Genomic DNA, 20,516 nt, shown 5'->3' with positions numbered 1-20,516 from the left:
AGTAATATAAAGCATGGTGGCAATGTCATCAGTATTGCACAATATCCACCGTTATTACCACACAAACTGTTACTCATGTACCTGGTAGCAGAACTCACTGAGTCAATCAGCAGCACAATATTCATAAGGGCCAGAAAAGCCTGGTTGATAGGACATTGGACTTGTGTTCTTGAAAATGGAAGTTCGAATCCTGCCATCCTAAAAAAGCCTGTGTATTAAATGGTAATTGGTGCATGTTAAATCTGCCGGGGTCACAAAGTCCTCCAAGTTCCAATATAAAAAAATTGACACCTTCGTGGGTACTGAATTGAAGGTTGATCATTCTCTGATTCAGTTCAAAATTATGTGCATAATCAAACGTGCAGTAAAAGCATGCATAATCAAAACTTTAAACACATCATTGCTCCGCATTACCGGTACTTCTCTGCATTTCAATGATTTATCTTCATTTCATCTTTTTAAAAAAACGTTGTGAAAAAGTTTAGTAACTCTCAAACCTTTTTGATTAGCTACTCTTCTTTTGAAACTCCAGCTTAGATTGAAAAGGAGCTGGAATGGCAATGAAACGACGCTCGAATGAAAAAGACATATTAATTATGCCTTATTTTACATAGTGAAACCTTTCGGGAGTCACCACATTCCGTTCCACTGTAAAGTGGTCGTTGATGGAGGTGGGTCGTTCTTTGGGGTTACCTCCATAGACTTCAAAGTTGTTATTGAAGGTACATGATTATTCGCAAACACTTTTAATTTCAGTCATTGTCATTTTCTTGGTGCGAAAATGCCACTTCTGTCAGCGTCACGAAAAGACATATCGAAGAACGAACATTAGCGACTATAAAAATGATCAAAACTAATATAATTATGTTTGAAAACAAATTTACCAATTATGAACGATAAAAATATTTTAAATAAATAAACAATTATGTTTTTTGTTTAAGTTTGCATTTAATTTGATGTCATAAAAATTAATTAGTTTTAAAAGATGAGAAGAAGTGTGTTTGTTTTTTCTAAATTAACTTCTTTTTTTTTTAAAGTTAACTTTCAACTCTTAAAGTAAATCATTGATAGCATCATCTTTAGTGCACTCTGACTGCAACATAAGGTTGTATCGTCAAAAAGAACTCTCTGAATTAGAACCTCGCACCAATATTTTGAATACATTTTTATCTACGTATTTGTATTTCTTAATTTTTTTTGTATTTACCCGGTCACTGAGAGAGGTCTTAATGGTCTTTCCTAAAGGGTTTTTTCAACACAAAGTCTATGGAAAAAATTCTGTGCCTCTCAAAGGTGGTTGTGAATAGAGGTGGTTGCTGCATAGAGGTAGTCTTTCCTGGAGGTTTCACTGTATATTTAAGTTATTTATTTGTAGCGGTGGGCAAGATTCTTGTGATTTAAATGAATTAAAATATTTATACATTATCTTTGCTACGACTACAAAAAATATTTATTTGTGCTGAGTCTGTTTAAGTTAAAAAGTTTGTAGGAAACAATGACTCACTAATCTACATAACAATGTCCAAAACTTGGTGTACAATTGTACTTTATGCGTATAATTCCATATTACACCTAAACTAATATAGATATTCAAACAAACATTAAAGCAGGAAGAAGTAATAAAAAGATAGAAATGTGTGTTTGTAAGACAGCACTTCTTTGGGGGACACACTGCCTACAAACACACAGGAGCCTTTCTGTTGTCAGTTGTCTTACAAACACACATTTCTTTTATTTTATTACTTTTTCCTGATTTAATGATTATTTGAATGTCTAAATTAAAAGAAAGCAAATTTGTTTTTAGCTGCTTTAGGCGCTTTTCCATTTTGATTTAGTGTTTTAACTGTTAATTTAATTCTTTGTCTCTTTTGTTTTTGTAAATTGGATTCATTTTTTGAATAGCCCTAAACTAATAGTCTGATGATCTCTGTTAAACCAGCACAATTAGTAGGAATAGGACCTTATAATAGCCTAACCAAACATTGACCTTGATAAACATTAAATCATAATTCATTTTTTATTTATCAAGCAATAAAATGGTACATTATCATTCATAAGTAATCAGAACTAATTTCACCCACCATTCTCCTAGAAAGCATCAGAAAAACTGAAGCAAACATCAGAAATGAAAGAAAGTTTTGCTGAAACCTGTGAAAAGCTGCAAAAAAGAGTTGCTGAAATGATTGAGCATCATGCCAATGAAAAGAAAAAAGCTGTGGAAGAGTATGCTTTATTTGTTTTGTCTTTATTTATAAATGTTTTTATTTTCAGTTCTGAATTTGCTTGTTAGAATTTTGTTGGTATCAGAAAGGAAAATTTGAAATAGTTTGTTTATATTGTTAAATGAATAAATTACATTCATACCCAGAAACACTTCAGTATTCTAATTCTTCTTTAGTTTAAGGAAGTTTTTTCATCTACCAATTTAAAATTTTTTTCTTCATTTTATTTCATATTTTGATATCTTATACTATGGAGTATATGTGGATGAAACCGTTTAAGGCACTTTTCTTTTGATTACTAAAGAAGCTGAGAAAAAGTTTCATTATCTGCTATCACCATCAAGTTGCAATTAAAAAATCAAATGTTGACTGCATAGTACAGAAGTAGATGCATGCAGAGGCAAAGTGTTCAAGGTCAGGAGACCCAGAAAAAACTCAACTTCAGGACTCGTTAAACAAAGAAAGTGAGTTGCTGAACCAAGCAAGAGTGCTAATCAAATAGGTAAGGAGATGTCATTACATTGTCTACACTTACATTGAGCCAACACACAAGACAATGCAGCTGGATTGTTTTCATGATTTCTTATAAGAAAACCTCTCATCCAGACAAAGAATAGGATGATTCGATTGAATCTTGCAAGGAGCACAAAGCATGGACAACTAAAGATTGGAAGGAAGTCCTTTGGAGTGATGAATCCAATTTCAATTTGTTTGGTAGTAGTGATAGCAAACAAATTTTACTTGTTGTCCAAATTTGACCAGATAAATCCCCGATACCAACAGCCGCCAGTGAAGTGAAACATGGAAAGGGATCAGTAATGGCCTGGGAAGCTTTCCATCATAATGTTTTACCCCCTTGTACACATCAAAGGGACTATGAGTCAAGATGTTTATTTAACATTTTAGAAGTTGACTTGTTACCTTATGTTTGAGAAAGATTCCTCATGAATGGATGCTTCAGCATGATAATGATCCTAAGCACACCTCAAAAATTGTGTTGAGTTGGTTTACAAGTAAGAAGGTTAAAACTTAAATTGGCCGAGTCAATCACCTGACCTGAATCCAATAGAACACCTTTGGGAATTCATCAGAGGAAAAATCTTGGCATGGAAACATCCTTAAGGATTTTCAATCAGAGTGGGCGAAAATCCCTAAGTCCAACTCTAGAAAGCCTTGTTAGTTCCAATCACAAACAGTGTGCTGCAATCATCAAGGCAAAAGCATATTTTACGAAGTATTAAGAATTTGCGGTATTTTCTTACATTAAGATGATTAATTTCAATAAAAGTTTAGAAAAGCTTAGTTGTCTCAAAACTTTTGATTTCAATTTTACAAATCCTTATTTTTTGTTTGTTAAATTAAAAAAAAAAATTATTTTTATTATTAGTTGTCCCCCTTGTTGCCTGATTAAAGCTACAAATTACTAATGTACATCATTAAGAAATTTTGCTTTAAGGAAAATTTAGAGAAATGAAAAATATATTATCTCAAAATTTTTGCAACCTGCTTCATGTTCAAAAATTGTGTGCAAATAAGTGATCTAAAGAAACAATATGGAATTGCTCGCAATAAATCGCAAAATTATATGCTTGCAATAAATCACACAACCAATTGAAGCTAAAACGATTGATCTTGATAACAGTTTCTATGTAATTATGGATGGTAATTTCAATAATTAACAGAAATGTGGGATTCATTGATTCAACACCTGTAGCTCTGCAATTCACATGTAAAGACATAGTTTGTTGAGAAATGGCAAACTTTTGTGATCATCCATCATTGTATGATGGATACCAATTATCCAAGTAAAGAAAAAAAAAAGAACTTACCGTATATTCTGGCGTATAACGCGCACTTTTAATACAAAAAATAACATTGGAATTTACGGGTGCGCGGTATACCCCGAATATAAAAAATTATAGATTAAGAAAATTTAAATTTAGAAAAATATTTTTATTTTAAAGAAATAACATACCTATATACTTCATTGATTTTCGTTATTGCATAAATAGTTCATTATATTCGTCTTCCGTTATTTCTTCAGGCACGTCATCACAATCTGTTTCGTCTTCATCATCTGTGTTACACTCATCCATGAATAAACAGTCATCTTCTGATCCGTCCAGATTATTTGAAATGCTGCATTTTTTAATGATTTTCTAACCATCTCAGGCTTAATTTCATCCCATGCTTTTAATATCCATTCCCACACTGTTTCCAAACTTGCATGATGCATATATCCTCCTTTCTTAAAGGTTTTCTCGCCCTCCAACAACCAAGTGTTCCACTGTTTTTTTTAAATTGGCTTTAAAAGCAGAATTCCAATGGCTGAACTAATGGTGTCAATCCGCCCATAATAACTGCCACATCGGTGTTACATTCTTTCAACAATTTTTTTGGCATTATCTGTAAGGTGGGATCTAAACATGTCCCACACTGAAAGGCTTTCTGGTTTTCTATAGATACTAGACCAGATATTGCACATGTACAATCCAAATTTTCATGCGCGTTATACGAAGAGTATATCTTAAAATTTAAAAAAAGTTATTAGAAATTACGGGTGCACGTTATACGCCGGAATATACGGTAAATCTTTTCTATCAGTAAATCAATAAAAATATTAATAAAAGTAGGCCTTTTTTTGAACTTTTTTTAAATTCCTTTTTTTACATTATAACTTTTTCTTACGATAATTATGACTTATTTAGGTTAAACATTCACTCTTATTAAATGTTTGAAGTTCCTACTGTTTTGTCCTATTCTGGATCAGCGGGGCACCTTGATTAAGCAAGAGAGTGGCCTTATTTCCTACAATTTTGGCCAATTCATGTTTAATAAGCTCCCTGATTAAGTAATTAGATAGCCTTGATTCCTACAATTTTAGCCATTTTGGGTCCAATGGGCACCCTGATCAAATGAGTGTGTTGGTTCCTACGTCCTCATTATAAGTGAGTTTGACTGTAATTGTTTTCCTTTCAATGATTATTTCCTTTTCCTCTTTTTTGTAATTCAATATTTCTAATTTTATACTACCTAGATGCCGTGCCAAATTCATGGAGCTTCATGAAAAAGAAGTGAGCGAGTTGAAAGAAAAGCTTCACTCTGATTCTGAAACAGATCTTATTTGTTTGCGTGCTAAATATGAAAATGAGATATCTAAACTTCAGTAAGTTATTGAGGAGAACTTCCAATTTTCTACCATGGAGATTATTTTTATGTTTTAAAATATAGTAAAATGCGATTAATCTTTTTGACACTTCTTCATTTATGTATATTATTATCAACATATGAAACGCAGACATTTTATAGAGTCATTTTAAGCAAAGATTGATGTAGAGAAATTAGTACAGTGGAAAGTCGCGTATCCGGAATCGGCGGGACTTCCCGAAGTCCGTATATTTGATTTTTCCGTATAATTGACCTCCAAGGTAAACAAAGCTTAAAATGATCTGAATCTCAGAAGCAGAAAATAAATAAACATTATTTTTCGGGGAATAATGTTTTAGTATTAGAATGATATCTAATCAATCATAAACAAAATATTAGAAAAAAATAATTATTGCTATTTTAAAAATAAATAAAGAAAACGAAAAAATTCACAGTCATGAAAATATTAATTGCTCTCTCCGCCATTTTGAACTAGAACGATTCAAGCAAGAAGGGGAAATTCCCGTCATTCATTAAGGTGGGTAGGTGGAGAAGAAAAATTCATTTCCTCCTTACTTGTCATTCAAGTTGAGGCGGGGTAGTGACAAATTCTTATTTTCTCTCCCATCATTGGCTATCAATTAAGCATAAAGGCGTGGCATGCTGATTGGGTTCTCTTTATTTTTTCTTGTGTGACTAAAGGGGATTCCCCCTCCACTTTTACATTTGCTGTGTTTACCCTTTTTCACAGTATTTCTTCTTCCCCTGACACTCAAATAAAAGGGTTCCAGGAAATGCCTCTTTTACTAGCCAGCTGCATAGGAAAGAAGGGGGAGGAAGGGGACTCAGTTGTGCTCTTTTGAAAGCAAATCCCCCCCCCTCTTTCCTGCATTCCAGAGGTGGAGCGTCATGGTCTTAGTAGATCTTCTGTTCTCTTTTCTGTTGATTTATGGGTCCAATGCATAGATCTCTAGAAGCTGAAAAGGGGAAAAATCTGTCAAAAAGACTTCGTTTTTTTTTTTTTTTTTTTAAAGGAGAGGGGAAGATGAAGAAATGTTTGTTTATTTTGATTGTTAAAAAGTGTCCGGGAAATCGACCCTTCCAGAAAAGGGACATCTGGATATGGGACGTTACACTGTATATACTTTGCCTGGGCAATGAATGCAAGATCCTCTTTAAGCAAATGGCAAAGTTTGATAAAAGCAGGGTTGCCACAGGCGACTAAATTGCGACAATTTACAACTATATTTTGAATACATTTTTATCTACGTATTTGTATTTCTTAATTTTTTTTGTATTTACCCGGTCACTGAGAGAGGTCTTAATGGTCTTTCCTAAAGGGTTTTTTCAACACAAAGNATGATTTTATTTCCTTTTCCTCTTTTTTGTAATTCAATATTTCTAATTTTATACTACCTAGATGCCGTGCCAAATTCATGGAGCTTCATGAAAAAGAAGTGAGCGAGTTGAAAGAAAAGCTTCGCTCTGATTCTGATACAGATCTTATTTGTTTGCGTGCTAAATATGAAAATGAGATATCTAAACTTCAGTAAGTTATTAAGGAGAACTTCCAAATTTCTACCATGGAGATTATTTTTATGTTTTAAAATATAGTAAAATGCTATTAATCTTTTTGACACTTCTTCATTTATGTATATTATTATCAACATATGAAACACAGTCATTTTATAGAGTCATTTTAAGCAAAGTTTGATGTAGAGAAATTAGTATATACTTTGCCTGGGCAATGAATGCAAAATCCTCTTTAGGCAAAGTTTGATGAAGGCAGGGTTGCCACAGGCGACTAAATTGCGACAATTTACAACTATTTTGGACCTGAGGCGTCTATGACAACTTTTTTGCCTGAAAAGGCTATTAAAAAAAAAAGCAACTTTTTTTCAGAAAAAGGGGACTATTTGGAGACTTTTCTGTTCTAGCTATGTTTATTAGCATAAATTGGGTTAACAACCTGCTTCTAATCACAATGATTTTTTTTTTAAAAAAAGAACTAAAATATGTTGAAAATTTTGAATTGCAAATTTGAGTTATCACTTTTTAATGCACTCAATTTGCTCAGATTCCGTTGTAAGTCTGGTTTGTTTCTCAATCGCCTTTTCACCTGTTATTGCTACGGGGGGAAAAGTATGCGTTTTTTTAATGTAAAAATATTTTTTTGAAGGAATTCTAGAAATTAGAAGTATTTAATTTTCTGCAAATATTCCGTTTTTTTATGTAAAAATTATTGTTAGAACACTAACGTTTATATAAGAATTATCATATTTGCCACATAACTTGATTAAACAGACCATGATATATGAACAATTAAGTAATTTAATAAAATTTTAGTCATATTTTTGAAAAATTTTTGCTCTTATTTAGGCAACTATTTTCATAGTTTTCGTAAACTATTTTCATGCTTTAGGCTACTAAAAGCAACTATTTTTTTCTGTGGCAACCATGTAAAAGATCTTGATACAGCTGTTTTTTTTTTAAGGATATTCATTTCTCAAAAATATTATATTTATTTTAAGAAGAAAAATACTGTGGAACTGTGAAAATACTGTGAAGAATACTGTGAAAAGTGTCCCACAGTAAAATGATTGGTAATAGTTAGTTGCTCTTAAGGGTTACCTTCATTGACTTCAAAATGTTATCAAAGGTACATGATTTTTTGCAAGCAATTGTAATTGTTCTCAGTGTCATTTTTTTGGTGTGGAAATTGCCTCTTGTGATGGAATTTTACTGCAGCTTGCAAATAGTATTTACAAGAATATAACGAGTCCGAGTGTAAAAGACAAAATATAAATATACTCAATAATGTAATCAAAGAGATATACAAGGCTCATAAATTGCACAAGTATACTTCTTTTAGCCTAATCAGGGAGTTATCAAAAAAATGTCATAGGAAATTTTCTATAAGTACTAAAAAGAAAATTTATTTTATGTCATATTAATACAATTGTTTTTTGATTTGTGTCTTTTTTTATATAACTGTAGGAAAGACTTGGATGATGCAAATATGAGATTACTTGAGGCTAAACAAGACTATATAAAAATATTTGAAGAAAACAAAGAACTTCGAAAAACATTCAATGACAGTACAAGACCAAAGGAACGAACAGAAATCGAAGCTTTTATGCGAGCAGAATATGAGAACAAATTAGAGCAAAGTATGAAATGGTTAAATAATTACTTAGAATTAGTTTTAACTTTTTATTAATTAATTTGACAGTTTTTTCTTCCACCTGTTTAAGAATTAAAAACAAATGCAAAAAAAAACTTAATCACTATAGTGAGAAAAAGATTTTAAGTCAAGCGTTCTAATGGTGTGTTAAAACAATATTGTCTCAGTAGAAAAGTCAACGGAGCTACCTGCATTGATTGTAATAATACAAGGGTCACAGTCATAAGAGGTCGCACTAAGGAGTCTTACTAGTAATCTATAAAGATAGAATAAAATATTCACTTTCAATATGTTTGGAAACAGAAATATCCTGATTTGGACAAAATTTGATTGTCGCCGTTTTTTATATGAGTAAAATAACTTAAAAACTCTTAATAAAGTGGTTTTATAAGTAAATAAAAAAAGTTTTAAAAAATCATGTGATTTGTCCACGTTATGCTATGTAGTCATCATCAATCACATTGTAGATTCATTTATAAAATGTATAAATTTATATATTCATGTACTTTTTTATATATTTTTTAAATCTTTTATCTTATTATTTATCTATCAAGATAGGGTAAAATATTCATTTCCAATGTGTGTGGAAAGAGAATGATAGTGATTTGGTCAAAATTTGTATTGTGGAAATGTTTTAGAATAATTAAAATATTAAAATTCGTCATAAAGTGCTGTTATTAATAAAAAGATCACATAGTTTGTTCACATCATCAATCAGATTGTAGATGCAAAAGAAAAAGTGAATTTATATATATTTTATTTTATTATATATCTATCAATATAGGATAAAATATTCATTTTCAATGTGTGTGGAAAGAGAATGATAGTGATTTGGTCAAAATTTGTATTAAAATATATGTTTTAAAATATTTAAAATCTAAAAAATTCGTCATAAAGTGCTTTTATAAAAAAAAGATCACATAGTTTGCTCACATCTTCAATCAGATTGTAGATGCAAAAAATGAATTTATATATATTTTATTTTATTATATATCTATCAATATAGGATTAAATATTCATTTTCAATGTGTGTGGAATGAGAATGATAGTGATTTCGTCAAAATTTGTATTGTGGAAATATTTTAAAATTATCAAAATAAAAAAAAATCGTCATAAAGTGCATTTATAAAATAAAAAAAGACCACATAATCATCAATCAGATTGTAGATGCAAAAAAAAATTTATATTTTATTTTATTATTTATCTATCAATATGGGATAAAATCTTAATTTTCAATGTGTGTGGAAAGAAAATGATAGTGATTTGGGCAAAATTTGTATTGAAACGTTTTTATGTACGTAAACTAAGGAAGAAAGAAAACTTTTACTAAAGTGGTTCATTAAAAAATGAAATTACATGGGTTTTTTTCGCATTATACTATGTGATCATTATCAATCACATTGTATTTTATATCTTTTATCTCATTTTATATATATTAAGATGAAATTTAATATTAACTTTTGAAACGTTTTGTGCGAGAATAGTTAAAATTTGAATAGTGGAAATTTACAAATTAAATTAAAATACAAGACACTTAATAAAGTGTTTTTTTTTCTTGTTTTTTTCTTTTTTTAATGAAATCAAATAGTTTTGTTGACATGCTGTTTTATAATCAATTGTATAGTAATTCAAAGATTAATTTATTTATTTTTTAGTCTTTATCAATAAAATGCCTAAACTAAGTAGATATACTTATTATTTAAATTATGCTTTTATAGTGAAGGAACAACTGCAGAAGGAAAATGAAAAAACTGTTGGAACTCATTTGAAAATAGAGATAGCCAAAATCAAAGAAGAATGGACAAAACATAAATTAGCTGAAGTCAAAAATTTTATTGAAAGCACCAAAAAACAGTTGGATGAAAAATTTAGAGATTGCCTACTTAAAGTAAGTATTTGTTTACATGTGAAATCTATCACTTGGTGATTCTAAAGAACATCTAATGGTATTATCAAGTGGAAATTCTGCCTACATCAAAAAATACTGTGGACTAATTTAATGTGAAAAATTAGTTTTGAATAAAAGTCAAACTTTTCCCTAAAGGTCTACTTATCCTTTATTAATATTTTAGTGGAATTTTATAGCAATTTTTTCACTGTAGTGTCTTAATAATTTAATAATAAATTTCAAGATGCATGTATCAATTTAATGAGGCTATTAGTTTAAGTTTTGAACTAAAGGGTGAAGTTTTTTAATATTTTTCAAAGTTTGTTCTTGTTTAATAATAAACAGAAGAAATTAGAAATTCTTTTAAAAGGTGGGACTAATTGGACCCTGGAGTTTGATTTGTAAGCATATTAATAAGCGTTGCAGAAAAAATAAAAATTTTGTATAAATGTAGAGATTTTTATGACTTAAGTATTTTATTCATGTTTTTTATCCATCAATATTATTCTTATGTTTATTTAACTGATATGTTATGTGGCAGAGTGTATTAATTTTTAAAATTGCTCCTCTGAATATTTTTTTTTTCTTTAACCTTTTGCTTATGGCTGGTACTACAAGTGGTTCCACAATGCTAAGCGGTGTAAGCAAAGGGTTAAGTATAAACCCTCATTAAAAATTTTATTAAAAAGTGATTTTTTTAAAAATTTATTTTAACAGGAACGAACAGCTTTGCAACAGGCTCACACAGAAAAAGTTCAGTTGTTGAAAAATGAGTATGAGAAAGAGAAATTGGCATTGAATTCTAAACTAAATAAAGTCTACCAATCAGAGTGGGAAAAAAGATGCGATTATATAAGAAAACAGCAAGAAGAACAGATTCATCTCTTAGAAAAGGATTACGAGAAAAAAATACAGGACATGGAAAGTAAAATTAAAGAACTACAAGTAAATATAATTTTGTTTTTGTTTCATACCACTTTGCTGACAAGACATAAATCAATTTGATAAAAAAAAAGTTAAAAATTTTATGCACACTCAACTGTTTTTAGTATGAATTGAGATGGAATCCTTAAATACTTTATATTACATGAAATTCAAGTTAATAAAAATATTTGTTTCTTATAAATAAATAAAAAAATTATAATTTTAAACCAAATTAATTTATACTAAATATTCTAATCCTGCATATAAAAAAAAATTTAAAAAAAACTTTGAGGCTTACTAATTACTAAATATACTAGTAAAAAATATAATAACATCAATATTTATGTATATATAAAGAGTGAGAGAGAAAATTTTTAATGATGCTCACAGGAAAAAAGAGAAATCGGTATTGAATGCTAACCTAAATAAACACTACCAATTAGAGTGGGCAGGGCTGATTGTGCTCCGGAAGTTTCCGGAGATCGAAGGTCCAGACGTTTCAAAAAATCATTGATCACAGAAGTTTCCAGAAATCAAATTTTCAAAAGTGGAACTTAAAAACACAGTTTATTTTGTTTGTAAGGGAGAGCCAGATACATTTTTTTATCAGTAAATAGTTATAATCATAAACTCAGGAAAGTAAGACATATTTGTAAATTTTAATTACTTCTCCTCGAAAAACCTAGTTTAAATTTTTTTCTAATTTTTCAATTTAAATTTTTTTTTTTTAAACTCGGGAAATTTTCCGGAATTTTGAGTTGGGCTCACAATCACCCCTGAGTGGGGAAAGAAATTAGATAGAAAATCATTTAATTTGAATCACTTATCCATCAGAAATGTAAGAAACCTCAAATAACAAGTGATCTAAGTTTAAAAACCTTAATAATTCTTTACACTGTTAGTCTACCTAGGAACCTAAATAAGTCAGTCTGGATTGAAATAGTGTAGTTTTTAACATTCATTTCATTCCTTTATTTATATAGTCCTTTTCGCAGACCCGGTACCTCATAGCCAGCTAACCATGGGTTAAGAACCACTGCTTTAGTCTTCTAAAATTCCAAAATTACAATAATATTTAATTGCAATCATATTTTTGCAACCTGCAAGCTACCGGTTCAAAAACAATAATATGGATCTAGTAACTTTTACACTATTTACAGGAGAAATTACCATCACCTAAAATATACAATGATGAGGTGGAGGAATTAAAAGAACTTTTCTCCCAAAAAGAAAGTGCCTGGAAAAGTGAAAGTCAGCAACATCTCTCAATGATTGCAGCTCTCAAAGCAACTTTGAACGACCAGGAGGACATTGAGAAAAAACTGAGAGAAAAGTTAAATAAATACAAGAGGTACTGTGAAAAAATGGAAAAAGAGTACAAAAATGAAACTTCTTTGTTAAATAGAAAAGTTTCAGAACTGCAAAAGAAACAAGAATTGCTTCAAATGGATAAAGAAAATTGTGAACAACGGCTGCACAGAACAGAGGCTGAATTCTCAAGAAAACAACAGTTTTCTAAAACTTGTTGCATCCAGGTATGTCATTTCTTGAAATTATAATTTGATTTTCTTCTAGAAAACATAATTATTGCTATATCGCGTTTCCAAAAAGACCATTGTGGTATAGGATTTTACTTATCATCCCCGTATAGTTCCATTTAATTTTGTTATCAAATTATACAAATATGTTTTCAAAACAATGTAAAAGCTTTTAAAAGTTAAACATCGCAGACAGAAATTTAATTTGTGCTATCTTGTACAAAATATATCATAAAATTGTTAAACTAAAAGGTTATAGTTTCATGGTCTTACTGGAATCCTAGACTTGGTGACATATTTCGATAAGTAAAGAGATCATTCGTTCGTGAAAAAGAAACAACTATATGACATTGCAAGGACATTGAATAATTTGACTGGACCACTGTCGCTTCTTATGCTGACATGCTCTTAACAAATCAAATGCAAGATGAAGAATTTTTACTTTTGTTTCTCTGTAGAAGAAAATCGACTGTAAAAAAACAATATTTATTATTCTTTCATCAGTTTCTTTAAATGTGAACAGGAAGGAGTATATCGGTTACGATTTTTAAATATCATTTTTTTCTTATTAACAGAACAATATTTTTTTTTTCAATAAGTTTTATTTTCCTCATTTCACAAGATTTAAGAAAGCAAACAAAAAGAAGGTAAAGTTGTTTCAAGAGTTGGCGATGTTGATGTATGTTTGCGCTGGGAGCTTGGCATCCGTTTGGCATGCTCTTAGATGCAAACAGGCTCTCTCCATAGGGATAGTGGTTTTTTCTTAACTTGCAACAAAGTATAGATTGCATCAGGCAAAATTAACATTTGCCACAACACAAGGCGATTAAATATAAAATATGTTGATTAAAAATTTGTCTGTTAATTAACTCATAGTTGCCTCTTTTTCGCCGATAATCGTGAAAGTTGTCACTGCGGATAGTCTTCCGAAATCATTTTCTCTCCATCACCCATCTCAAATTTCCTGTCGACTTTCGTCAGGCATTAAAGTGTTAAGTAAAGGACCATTTTTACTGGATGCGAATTTGTAGTAATATTCTACAGAATAAGCTAATATCCTGTGTTCACAATGACACTTATCTGTTGTGCTTTTTAATTAATTTTGAAATTATCATTACAAAGATCATTACATATCCTATTTTTATTATTTTTTAAGTACATATTAAAGTTACATTGTGTGTTTATGTCATTTCCATCATAAATAAAAGTAGATTGCTGTAGTAAACCAGCCACCATATAATCTGCAGATTATAAAAGANCCCCCCCCCCATAAATAGTGTTCAGGAAATTACGATAATAATTCTTGTTCAGATTATTTTACAAGTTCAATTCCATATTTTTTGTTAATTTATGACCGAAGATATTTAAAAGTTATCTAATTAATAAAAATCATTATGATTGCAATTATTTTAGACTTATTTTGTAACTTTATGGAACTTATTTTCAGACTTATTCGGGGAATTAATAAATTTTATGTTTGTTAAGAAACCTGAATTTTATATTGCATTATTGGTTCAAACAACTCAAACCCAAGACTTTATTTGTTTAGAACATTATACAATTTTGCATAAACCTACTTAGAAGAGGTCAGGAAATTTTTCTTTATTTTAGAAATGAACTACGTAGTGCTAATCATTTGTTGAGAAATGTTTCACATTAATATCAAATTTTTTTTGATTGTTTAGAATTTTAATTTTTTGAAAAATTGGCTATTATTGAAAATGCTTCTATTGGCCACTGGACCATAACAAAATTTCTTATTCACTAGTTTTAATTTCTATTTATAAATTTAAAAAAAAAACTGATGTTAGCAGCTGAAGAAATTTTGGACGTTTTGAATGAAGTTAACTGACATTTTCTTCACACAAAAGGAGAATCTCAATACAATTCATTCATCTTAAACTCATCGCCTTTATTTTATGTCAATTCTGATTAGAAATAATATTTGAGTGCGGAAAAATAATGTGGACGAAATTTAAAGCATCACTAATGAAAGACTCAAAACATTTAAAACCTGTTTGATTGCCAAAGAAAACAGAGAGGAAGTTGACAAGGAAGAAAGAAAAACCTTCAAGTTTCATCAGGTCATCAAACTGGTGGTTTTAATTTATTTCTTTCCTTTTTCTTTCTTTATTTGACAGGCTTCGCTTAAGTTTTTGCACCTTCCTCGCGTAAATATTGTTTATCAATCTCCCTAATAAGCATATAATTTAAGCATATAATTTGAAAAATATATATGTTAAGGCTAGTGTTTAACAGAGCAACTTATATATATACTTTCTTACTGAAGCAATTGACAGTATTTAATATACTTTCTGTTCTGCCAAAGCAATTGACAGTACTAAGTAATTATCAATTTTTACTTATATCTATGAGTTCAAATATCGCACTGGCTTGTTTCTTTTTCTAGACCTTATATGCATTTAATTTTTTTAAAAGGAAAAACTTTTTTTTCTTCTTTCTATTTTCATTGTTAACGTAGAAGACTTTGACTGAAGCTGGAAGTTGGTTTGTTTTTCATGTTAACATTGCACTAGAACTATATTAATGATGGGCTATTCTGGAATTATTCCTTAGCAATGATCCAAAAATTATTTTCACTGCCTTACCATAATTTAATTTGAAAATCTCAAACTGTAATAATAATAATAATAAAGCTTCCCTTAATGTAATAATCACAGGCTAAGCTCAAATTTTGTTTTTATTTTTTAGACAGATCAAGAAGTTGTACCAAAACAAGATCTTATAGAGATGAGAAAATTATTTTTTGCCTGCTTAAGGAGCATATCTGGTATGAACTTCATTTTTAATGAATTTTGACTGTATTTTGATATAACATATAATCTGTTTAGTTGCAAAATTATTTTGAACTTTCTTCTTTTTTTTAACTGATATTTTCAGAAGAAATGCAGAGCTCAACTGTAAAATAAAAAGTCAATGATCAGGTTTTGTTTTTTTTAAGTTAGAATTACAGTTTATTAATGGCATTAAGGCCCTATATTTCACTACAAAAGCGAATTTATCACTAGTTATTTAATCAAAAGAAGGATGCTTCTTAATATTTTTCTTTAATAAAATGAACCCCTTACAAAATTTTTCTTCTGATAAATGGAGTTGATAACATCTTGAATTCATAAATTTAAAGCTACTTCTCTTGGTAAAAAATGACTTTTGCTTTTTTTTTCATCTCATAGAAACAGGATCCCACCAGAAAGAGCATGATTCTATGGTATTTTTAGATTAAATTATTAATAGATTTCTCTTAAAAACAGTACCTTTCTGAAAACCGCTTGTTTTTGTGTATTAATTTATCCAATGTTTTTTACCTTTTACAAAACCCTATTTTCATAAAATTATGAGTGGATTTTCCACAAAAACTCTGGAATAACCCCATGTGACACAGGAGCCAATCTTTGTTCTTGTTCTTGTGCAAATAAATCTTACCTTCAAGTCAATTCCAATTAAGATTTTGAGGTGTTTTAGAGATTCTTGTTCTTTCTAGTTTTAGAGATTCTTGTTCTTTCTAATTGTGCCAGACTTGGTTTACAACACTATTTGATCAGTTAAAGTTTGGAGCAAAATGTTGTTAATAATTTATATTTGGTGCAAAATAACTAGTTCCAGTTATACACTACATTCAATGGAAGATGACTGTTTTTACAGAAATGAATTGTATCAAATTTACTAATTTGATGCGTTTATGTAAGAAGTCCTACTATTTTAAATTTGATTAAAAAACTAATCTTAACTCTTTTGCATGCCATATATGTGTAACTTTAGAAAAGAAATTAAAAACAATTTTTATGACTTGTAGTGCTGTTTATGACATGTTATAATATTAAGTTACAAAACATTTAATCTGTAATAAGTTAATTCCTAATTTGGGATTTTATACTTTTATTTAACCTGAGTAACTGTTAAAGTTATGAATTATTATATAAATAATGAATGACTAAATATATTACACTGTGATACTTTGAGGATAATCTAACTAATTTATCAAGTATCAATTTGGATTTGAATTTGCTCTGAATCAAATGGTAATAAAAAAAAAATTTTTGGAGCAGTCTGATTGCACTCTTAAGCACCCTTAATTTTTTGTGTGGAAATTCTGTCATTTTTGTGATTAGATAGGAAGCCCTTACTTGCAGTAGTTACATATTTAGAAGAAAGGTAGGGAACATCACAAGGACCGAGAACTGAATGACATCTGACAAGAGGAAATATCATATTACTGATTAAATTACTGAAAATGTCCTATATTACTGAGTTGACAATCAATTTCGCTAGTCTAGTAAGTTGCCATATCAATAAACTACAATAAAACAGCTATACTTTTTTCCTGTTTGAATGCCATTTTCAATTAAAATAATTTAAAAACATAAAAGTAATGTAAAATTAGGATAATTTAAAACAGTGGTTACCATTTTTAATTTTTTTAGCAGCGGGACCCTAAATGATCGAACTTCTTTTAAGGGAACCATGACTTTTAAAAAACATTCATTAGCAGGTTTAAATGAGCTAACAGAAAAAACTAAAAATTAATTCAGAAATTTTTATATTTAATATGAATAAAATTCTTTCTTTGTTTTATCAATAAGTCTTTAAAATTATGTTCTATGTTAGACAGTTGAATTCGCAAGTCTGTAGCAGCTATGTTTTCTAAATCTAGTAGTTATTGTTGTGTAATTTGAAATTGAATAAAATTAGCTAAATTATGGTTTTTGAAAAAGAACTGTTATAAAATATGAGAATGGTTTCCAGAGAAATATAATCCCTATTCTTGAATTAGTTTATTTTATTTTGAATTTCAAAGTTCGATGAGAAATTCTGATGCAATTATTTGTTAATATGTATCCTTTTATTGATATATGTTATTATTGGAAAAAATACATTTTTTACAATTTTACACAAATTATATAATAACATTAATGTTAAGTGAATAATGGATTATTGGTTGAATATAAACCTATTATAGGTTTCAAAAATCATTACTAGTTAAAAAGAAAGTCCCAACTTACGCTTCTCCTGGGACCTTTCCGCGGAACCCCATTTGTGGACAGCTGATTTAGATAAATAAAAGTACCAGTTCTAAATGTGTGCAAACTGCCAGTTCATAATAGGGAAGTGACCCTTCTGGCATCTTACGGCATTTTCTACCTTCCAAATGTATCACCACTGCACTGAATCATCCTGTTTAATTTTTTTATAATCACATCATGTGTCAACCTAAATACATTTTGATTTATTTATCTTTTTGTTCTAGAGGATAATAAGAAATGTTTAAATGCAGCTAAGGATCGGAGCATCGAACGTCATCGCCAATTAATCCTTCAGTATCACCGACAGCTAACCTCTAAAATGTTCCAAGACCACTCTAAAGAAATACATTCCTTTCTACAAAGCATTGCCATTCCACAAACAAGAGCTAAAACTACCATATCTTCCAGTCCTACTTTCACTTTTGATGTGAGCAAACATGCACAAAACTTTTGCAGCACTAAGATTAGGTCATCTCCTTCAACAAACAATAAATATGCACATAACAAAATTAATGCTGATCAGGAGGATTCAGCACGAATTTTCGCCAATGCTGATCCTGCACAACTGAACTTTGAGGACCTTTCTTTTGACTTTCAACTTCGCAGGCTTCCACAAAGTAGTACTTTTGATTCAGGGAAACCATTGACTGATACGGGATTTAGCAGTAAAAGGGCCCATTCCTGAAGTACCACTTACCAATAAAGATTTTAACTGTGCACAATCTAATTCTTGAAGTGAAACTGTGATTTCTCACTAAGTGCCGTTAGCAGAAGTGCCAACTATTACGATTTTGGAGAATTTTTGTAATCTGTTTGAAATACTTATTCCTTTAACTAGCAAGAGTTATACAATTTTTGTTTTTTTGCAGCCAATATATGCTACTTCTTAAACAATTCTAAAAAAAATGAAAATGGGGAATAAACATGATTTAAAAGAAAAAAGAAAGTAAAGAGCCAAGAATGCTCTCTCATCTTTCTCTCCTCCACCAAGCTAATATTAAAACGCCGATGAGGGTTAATTTAAATTTTAACCAAAAACTAGAACAATGATTCCAAGTTAACAATTTATCATTTTATGATAAAGTATATAGTTTCAGAAATTCATTTTATTTGGTACCTTTCCTTAGTGTTGTTACTCTTTTTATTTAATAGTAAAATTCATGCATACATTTTGTTAATATTTTATACTAATGTGGAAATAAATACACCTTGAAATTATGCAAAGTTTAAATTATGTTATAACTTCTATAAAGAATATTTCTGTGTTACTGTATGTACTTCTAATTACTAATAGCTGGTTTGAAAAGTTGGCATCTCTGTTTTTAGTTTTAGGTTTTTTTTTAAACTTTCATTCTACATTTCATGTAAATATTCAGTAACAGTCTTTCAATTGCATTCTTAAACTGCCGTCAAATTTTATAAGCAATGTATTATTTGTTTTTGTATCTAGCCATACAGCATTATGAATTGAATATGTGCAGTCGAACAATCTAGCTCAGGAGCACCACATTCAGAAATTCTCGCTCCCCATAAATGTATCCAAAAGTACTTCTTTGAAAGAGGGAACACTTTTATCTTACTTTTTTAAAGAGGATGTTGTTACGAATTGTTTAATACGTATAAACGTTTAAACATATAGAGCATGACGAAAAGAAACAAAGTACAATCTCGCTACTTTTTGGGGAGAGTATACACTATTTGTGCCATTTGAAAGATAAATGTATGTATTAATGTCTATTTTATAAGCAAAATCGGTTGTTGCCACCAATAATTTACAAAATTATCAATATTTTATTTTATAAGAAAGAAAAAAACTTCCATATGAAAATGAGCAAATTTTCAGGACTATCACGCTAATTCAAATAAGTCAGAAGTCTGACTCTCTTTATAAAAAGTGTGTTAGAAAAATTTGGTGAATGGTCTCATAAAATAGAGGAAACAAGATGTACAAATCACAAAAAAAAAAAAAAAAAACTGAATAACTTTTGATCTAATAAAGGGATTTTCAAGTACTGAGATTCTGATGGTTTGAAGGCCTAACCTTAAATAAACTAATAATGCACATGATGTTCTGAATTTTTTTTTTTTTTTAAATCGGACATAAATACGTACTTTATCTGAAATAACGTGTCTTTTTTTCCCACTGGATTTGATTTCTCGACCCTAGAAATATGAGGGTAGCTGCAAGCTACAAAATAGGGTGCCAATAGTTTGGTCAGCATAACGGTTTATAAGTTTGGACAATTTACCAATAATTTGACTTTTTGGCACACCTTATTAGTTTTTTAAGCAAATCAAAACTTTTGCTCACAATTAAAAATAAAAAAATTTCCAAAAATACTTTTATGCGGAAAAAAAATTTTAATTATGTGCACATATGAAAAGACAATGTATTTTTATATTACAAAAAATGAAATTTGAACAAAATTGGTTGAATACTTCTCGTGAAATCAAATTTTAATTATATGACTTTTTTTAATATTTGATATATCTTCATCTTTCAACTTCCCAGGATAAAACTGTATACTTTTATTTGCTGGAAAAATTGCTGCCAGTTTCAACTACCTTGTC

The 20,516-nt window shown here is 29.6% G+C and overlaps 1 protein-coding gene across 11 annotated transcripts in view; it reads left to right on the top strand.

Moving 5' to 3' along the window:
• LOC107451483 (centrosomal protein of 152 kDa) overlaps window positions 1-19,919 on the top strand; it is a 57,499-nt gene extending 37,580 nt beyond the window's left edge. For 7 of the 11 annotated variants that reach the window (XM_071178994.1, XM_071178992.1, XM_071178990.1 and 4 more), the window contains exons 14-21: window positions 2,093-2,223; window positions 6,790-6,918; window positions 8,367-8,539; window positions 10,272-10,441; window positions 11,159-11,386; window positions 12,526-12,900; window positions 15,616-15,694; window positions 18,170-19,919. In XM_071178994.1, the coding sequence (XP_071035095.1) occupies window positions 2,093-2,223; window positions 6,790-6,918; window positions 8,367-8,539; window positions 10,272-10,441; window positions 11,159-11,386; window positions 12,526-12,900; window positions 15,616-15,694; window positions 18,170-18,630 (1,746 nt within the window). In that variant the 3' untranslated portion in view covers window positions 18,631-19,919. Of the gene's footprint in view, window positions 1-2,092; window positions 2,224-5,259; window positions 5,389-6,789; window positions 6,919-8,366; window positions 8,540-10,271; window positions 10,442-11,158; window positions 11,387-12,525; window positions 12,901-15,615; window positions 15,695-18,169 lie in introns of all 11 variants that reach the window. The other 4 variants (XM_071178996.1, XM_071178991.1, XM_071178987.1 and 1 more) reach the window with 1 other exon arrangement.
• Window positions 19,920-20,516: the final 597 nt, after the last annotated feature.

The sequence above is a fragment of the Parasteatoda tepidariorum genome, chromosome 3 (genome assembly GCF_043381705.1).
Source record: "Parasteatoda tepidariorum isolate YZ-2023 chromosome 3, CAS_Ptep_4.0, whole genome shotgun sequence".
Classification (NCBI taxonomy): Eukaryota; Metazoa; Arthropoda; class Arachnida; order Araneae; family Theridiidae; genus Parasteatoda; species Parasteatoda tepidariorum.
The sequence above is the reverse complement of the archived record's forward strand: the minus strand, read 5'-3'. Positions and strand labels throughout refer to the sequence as shown.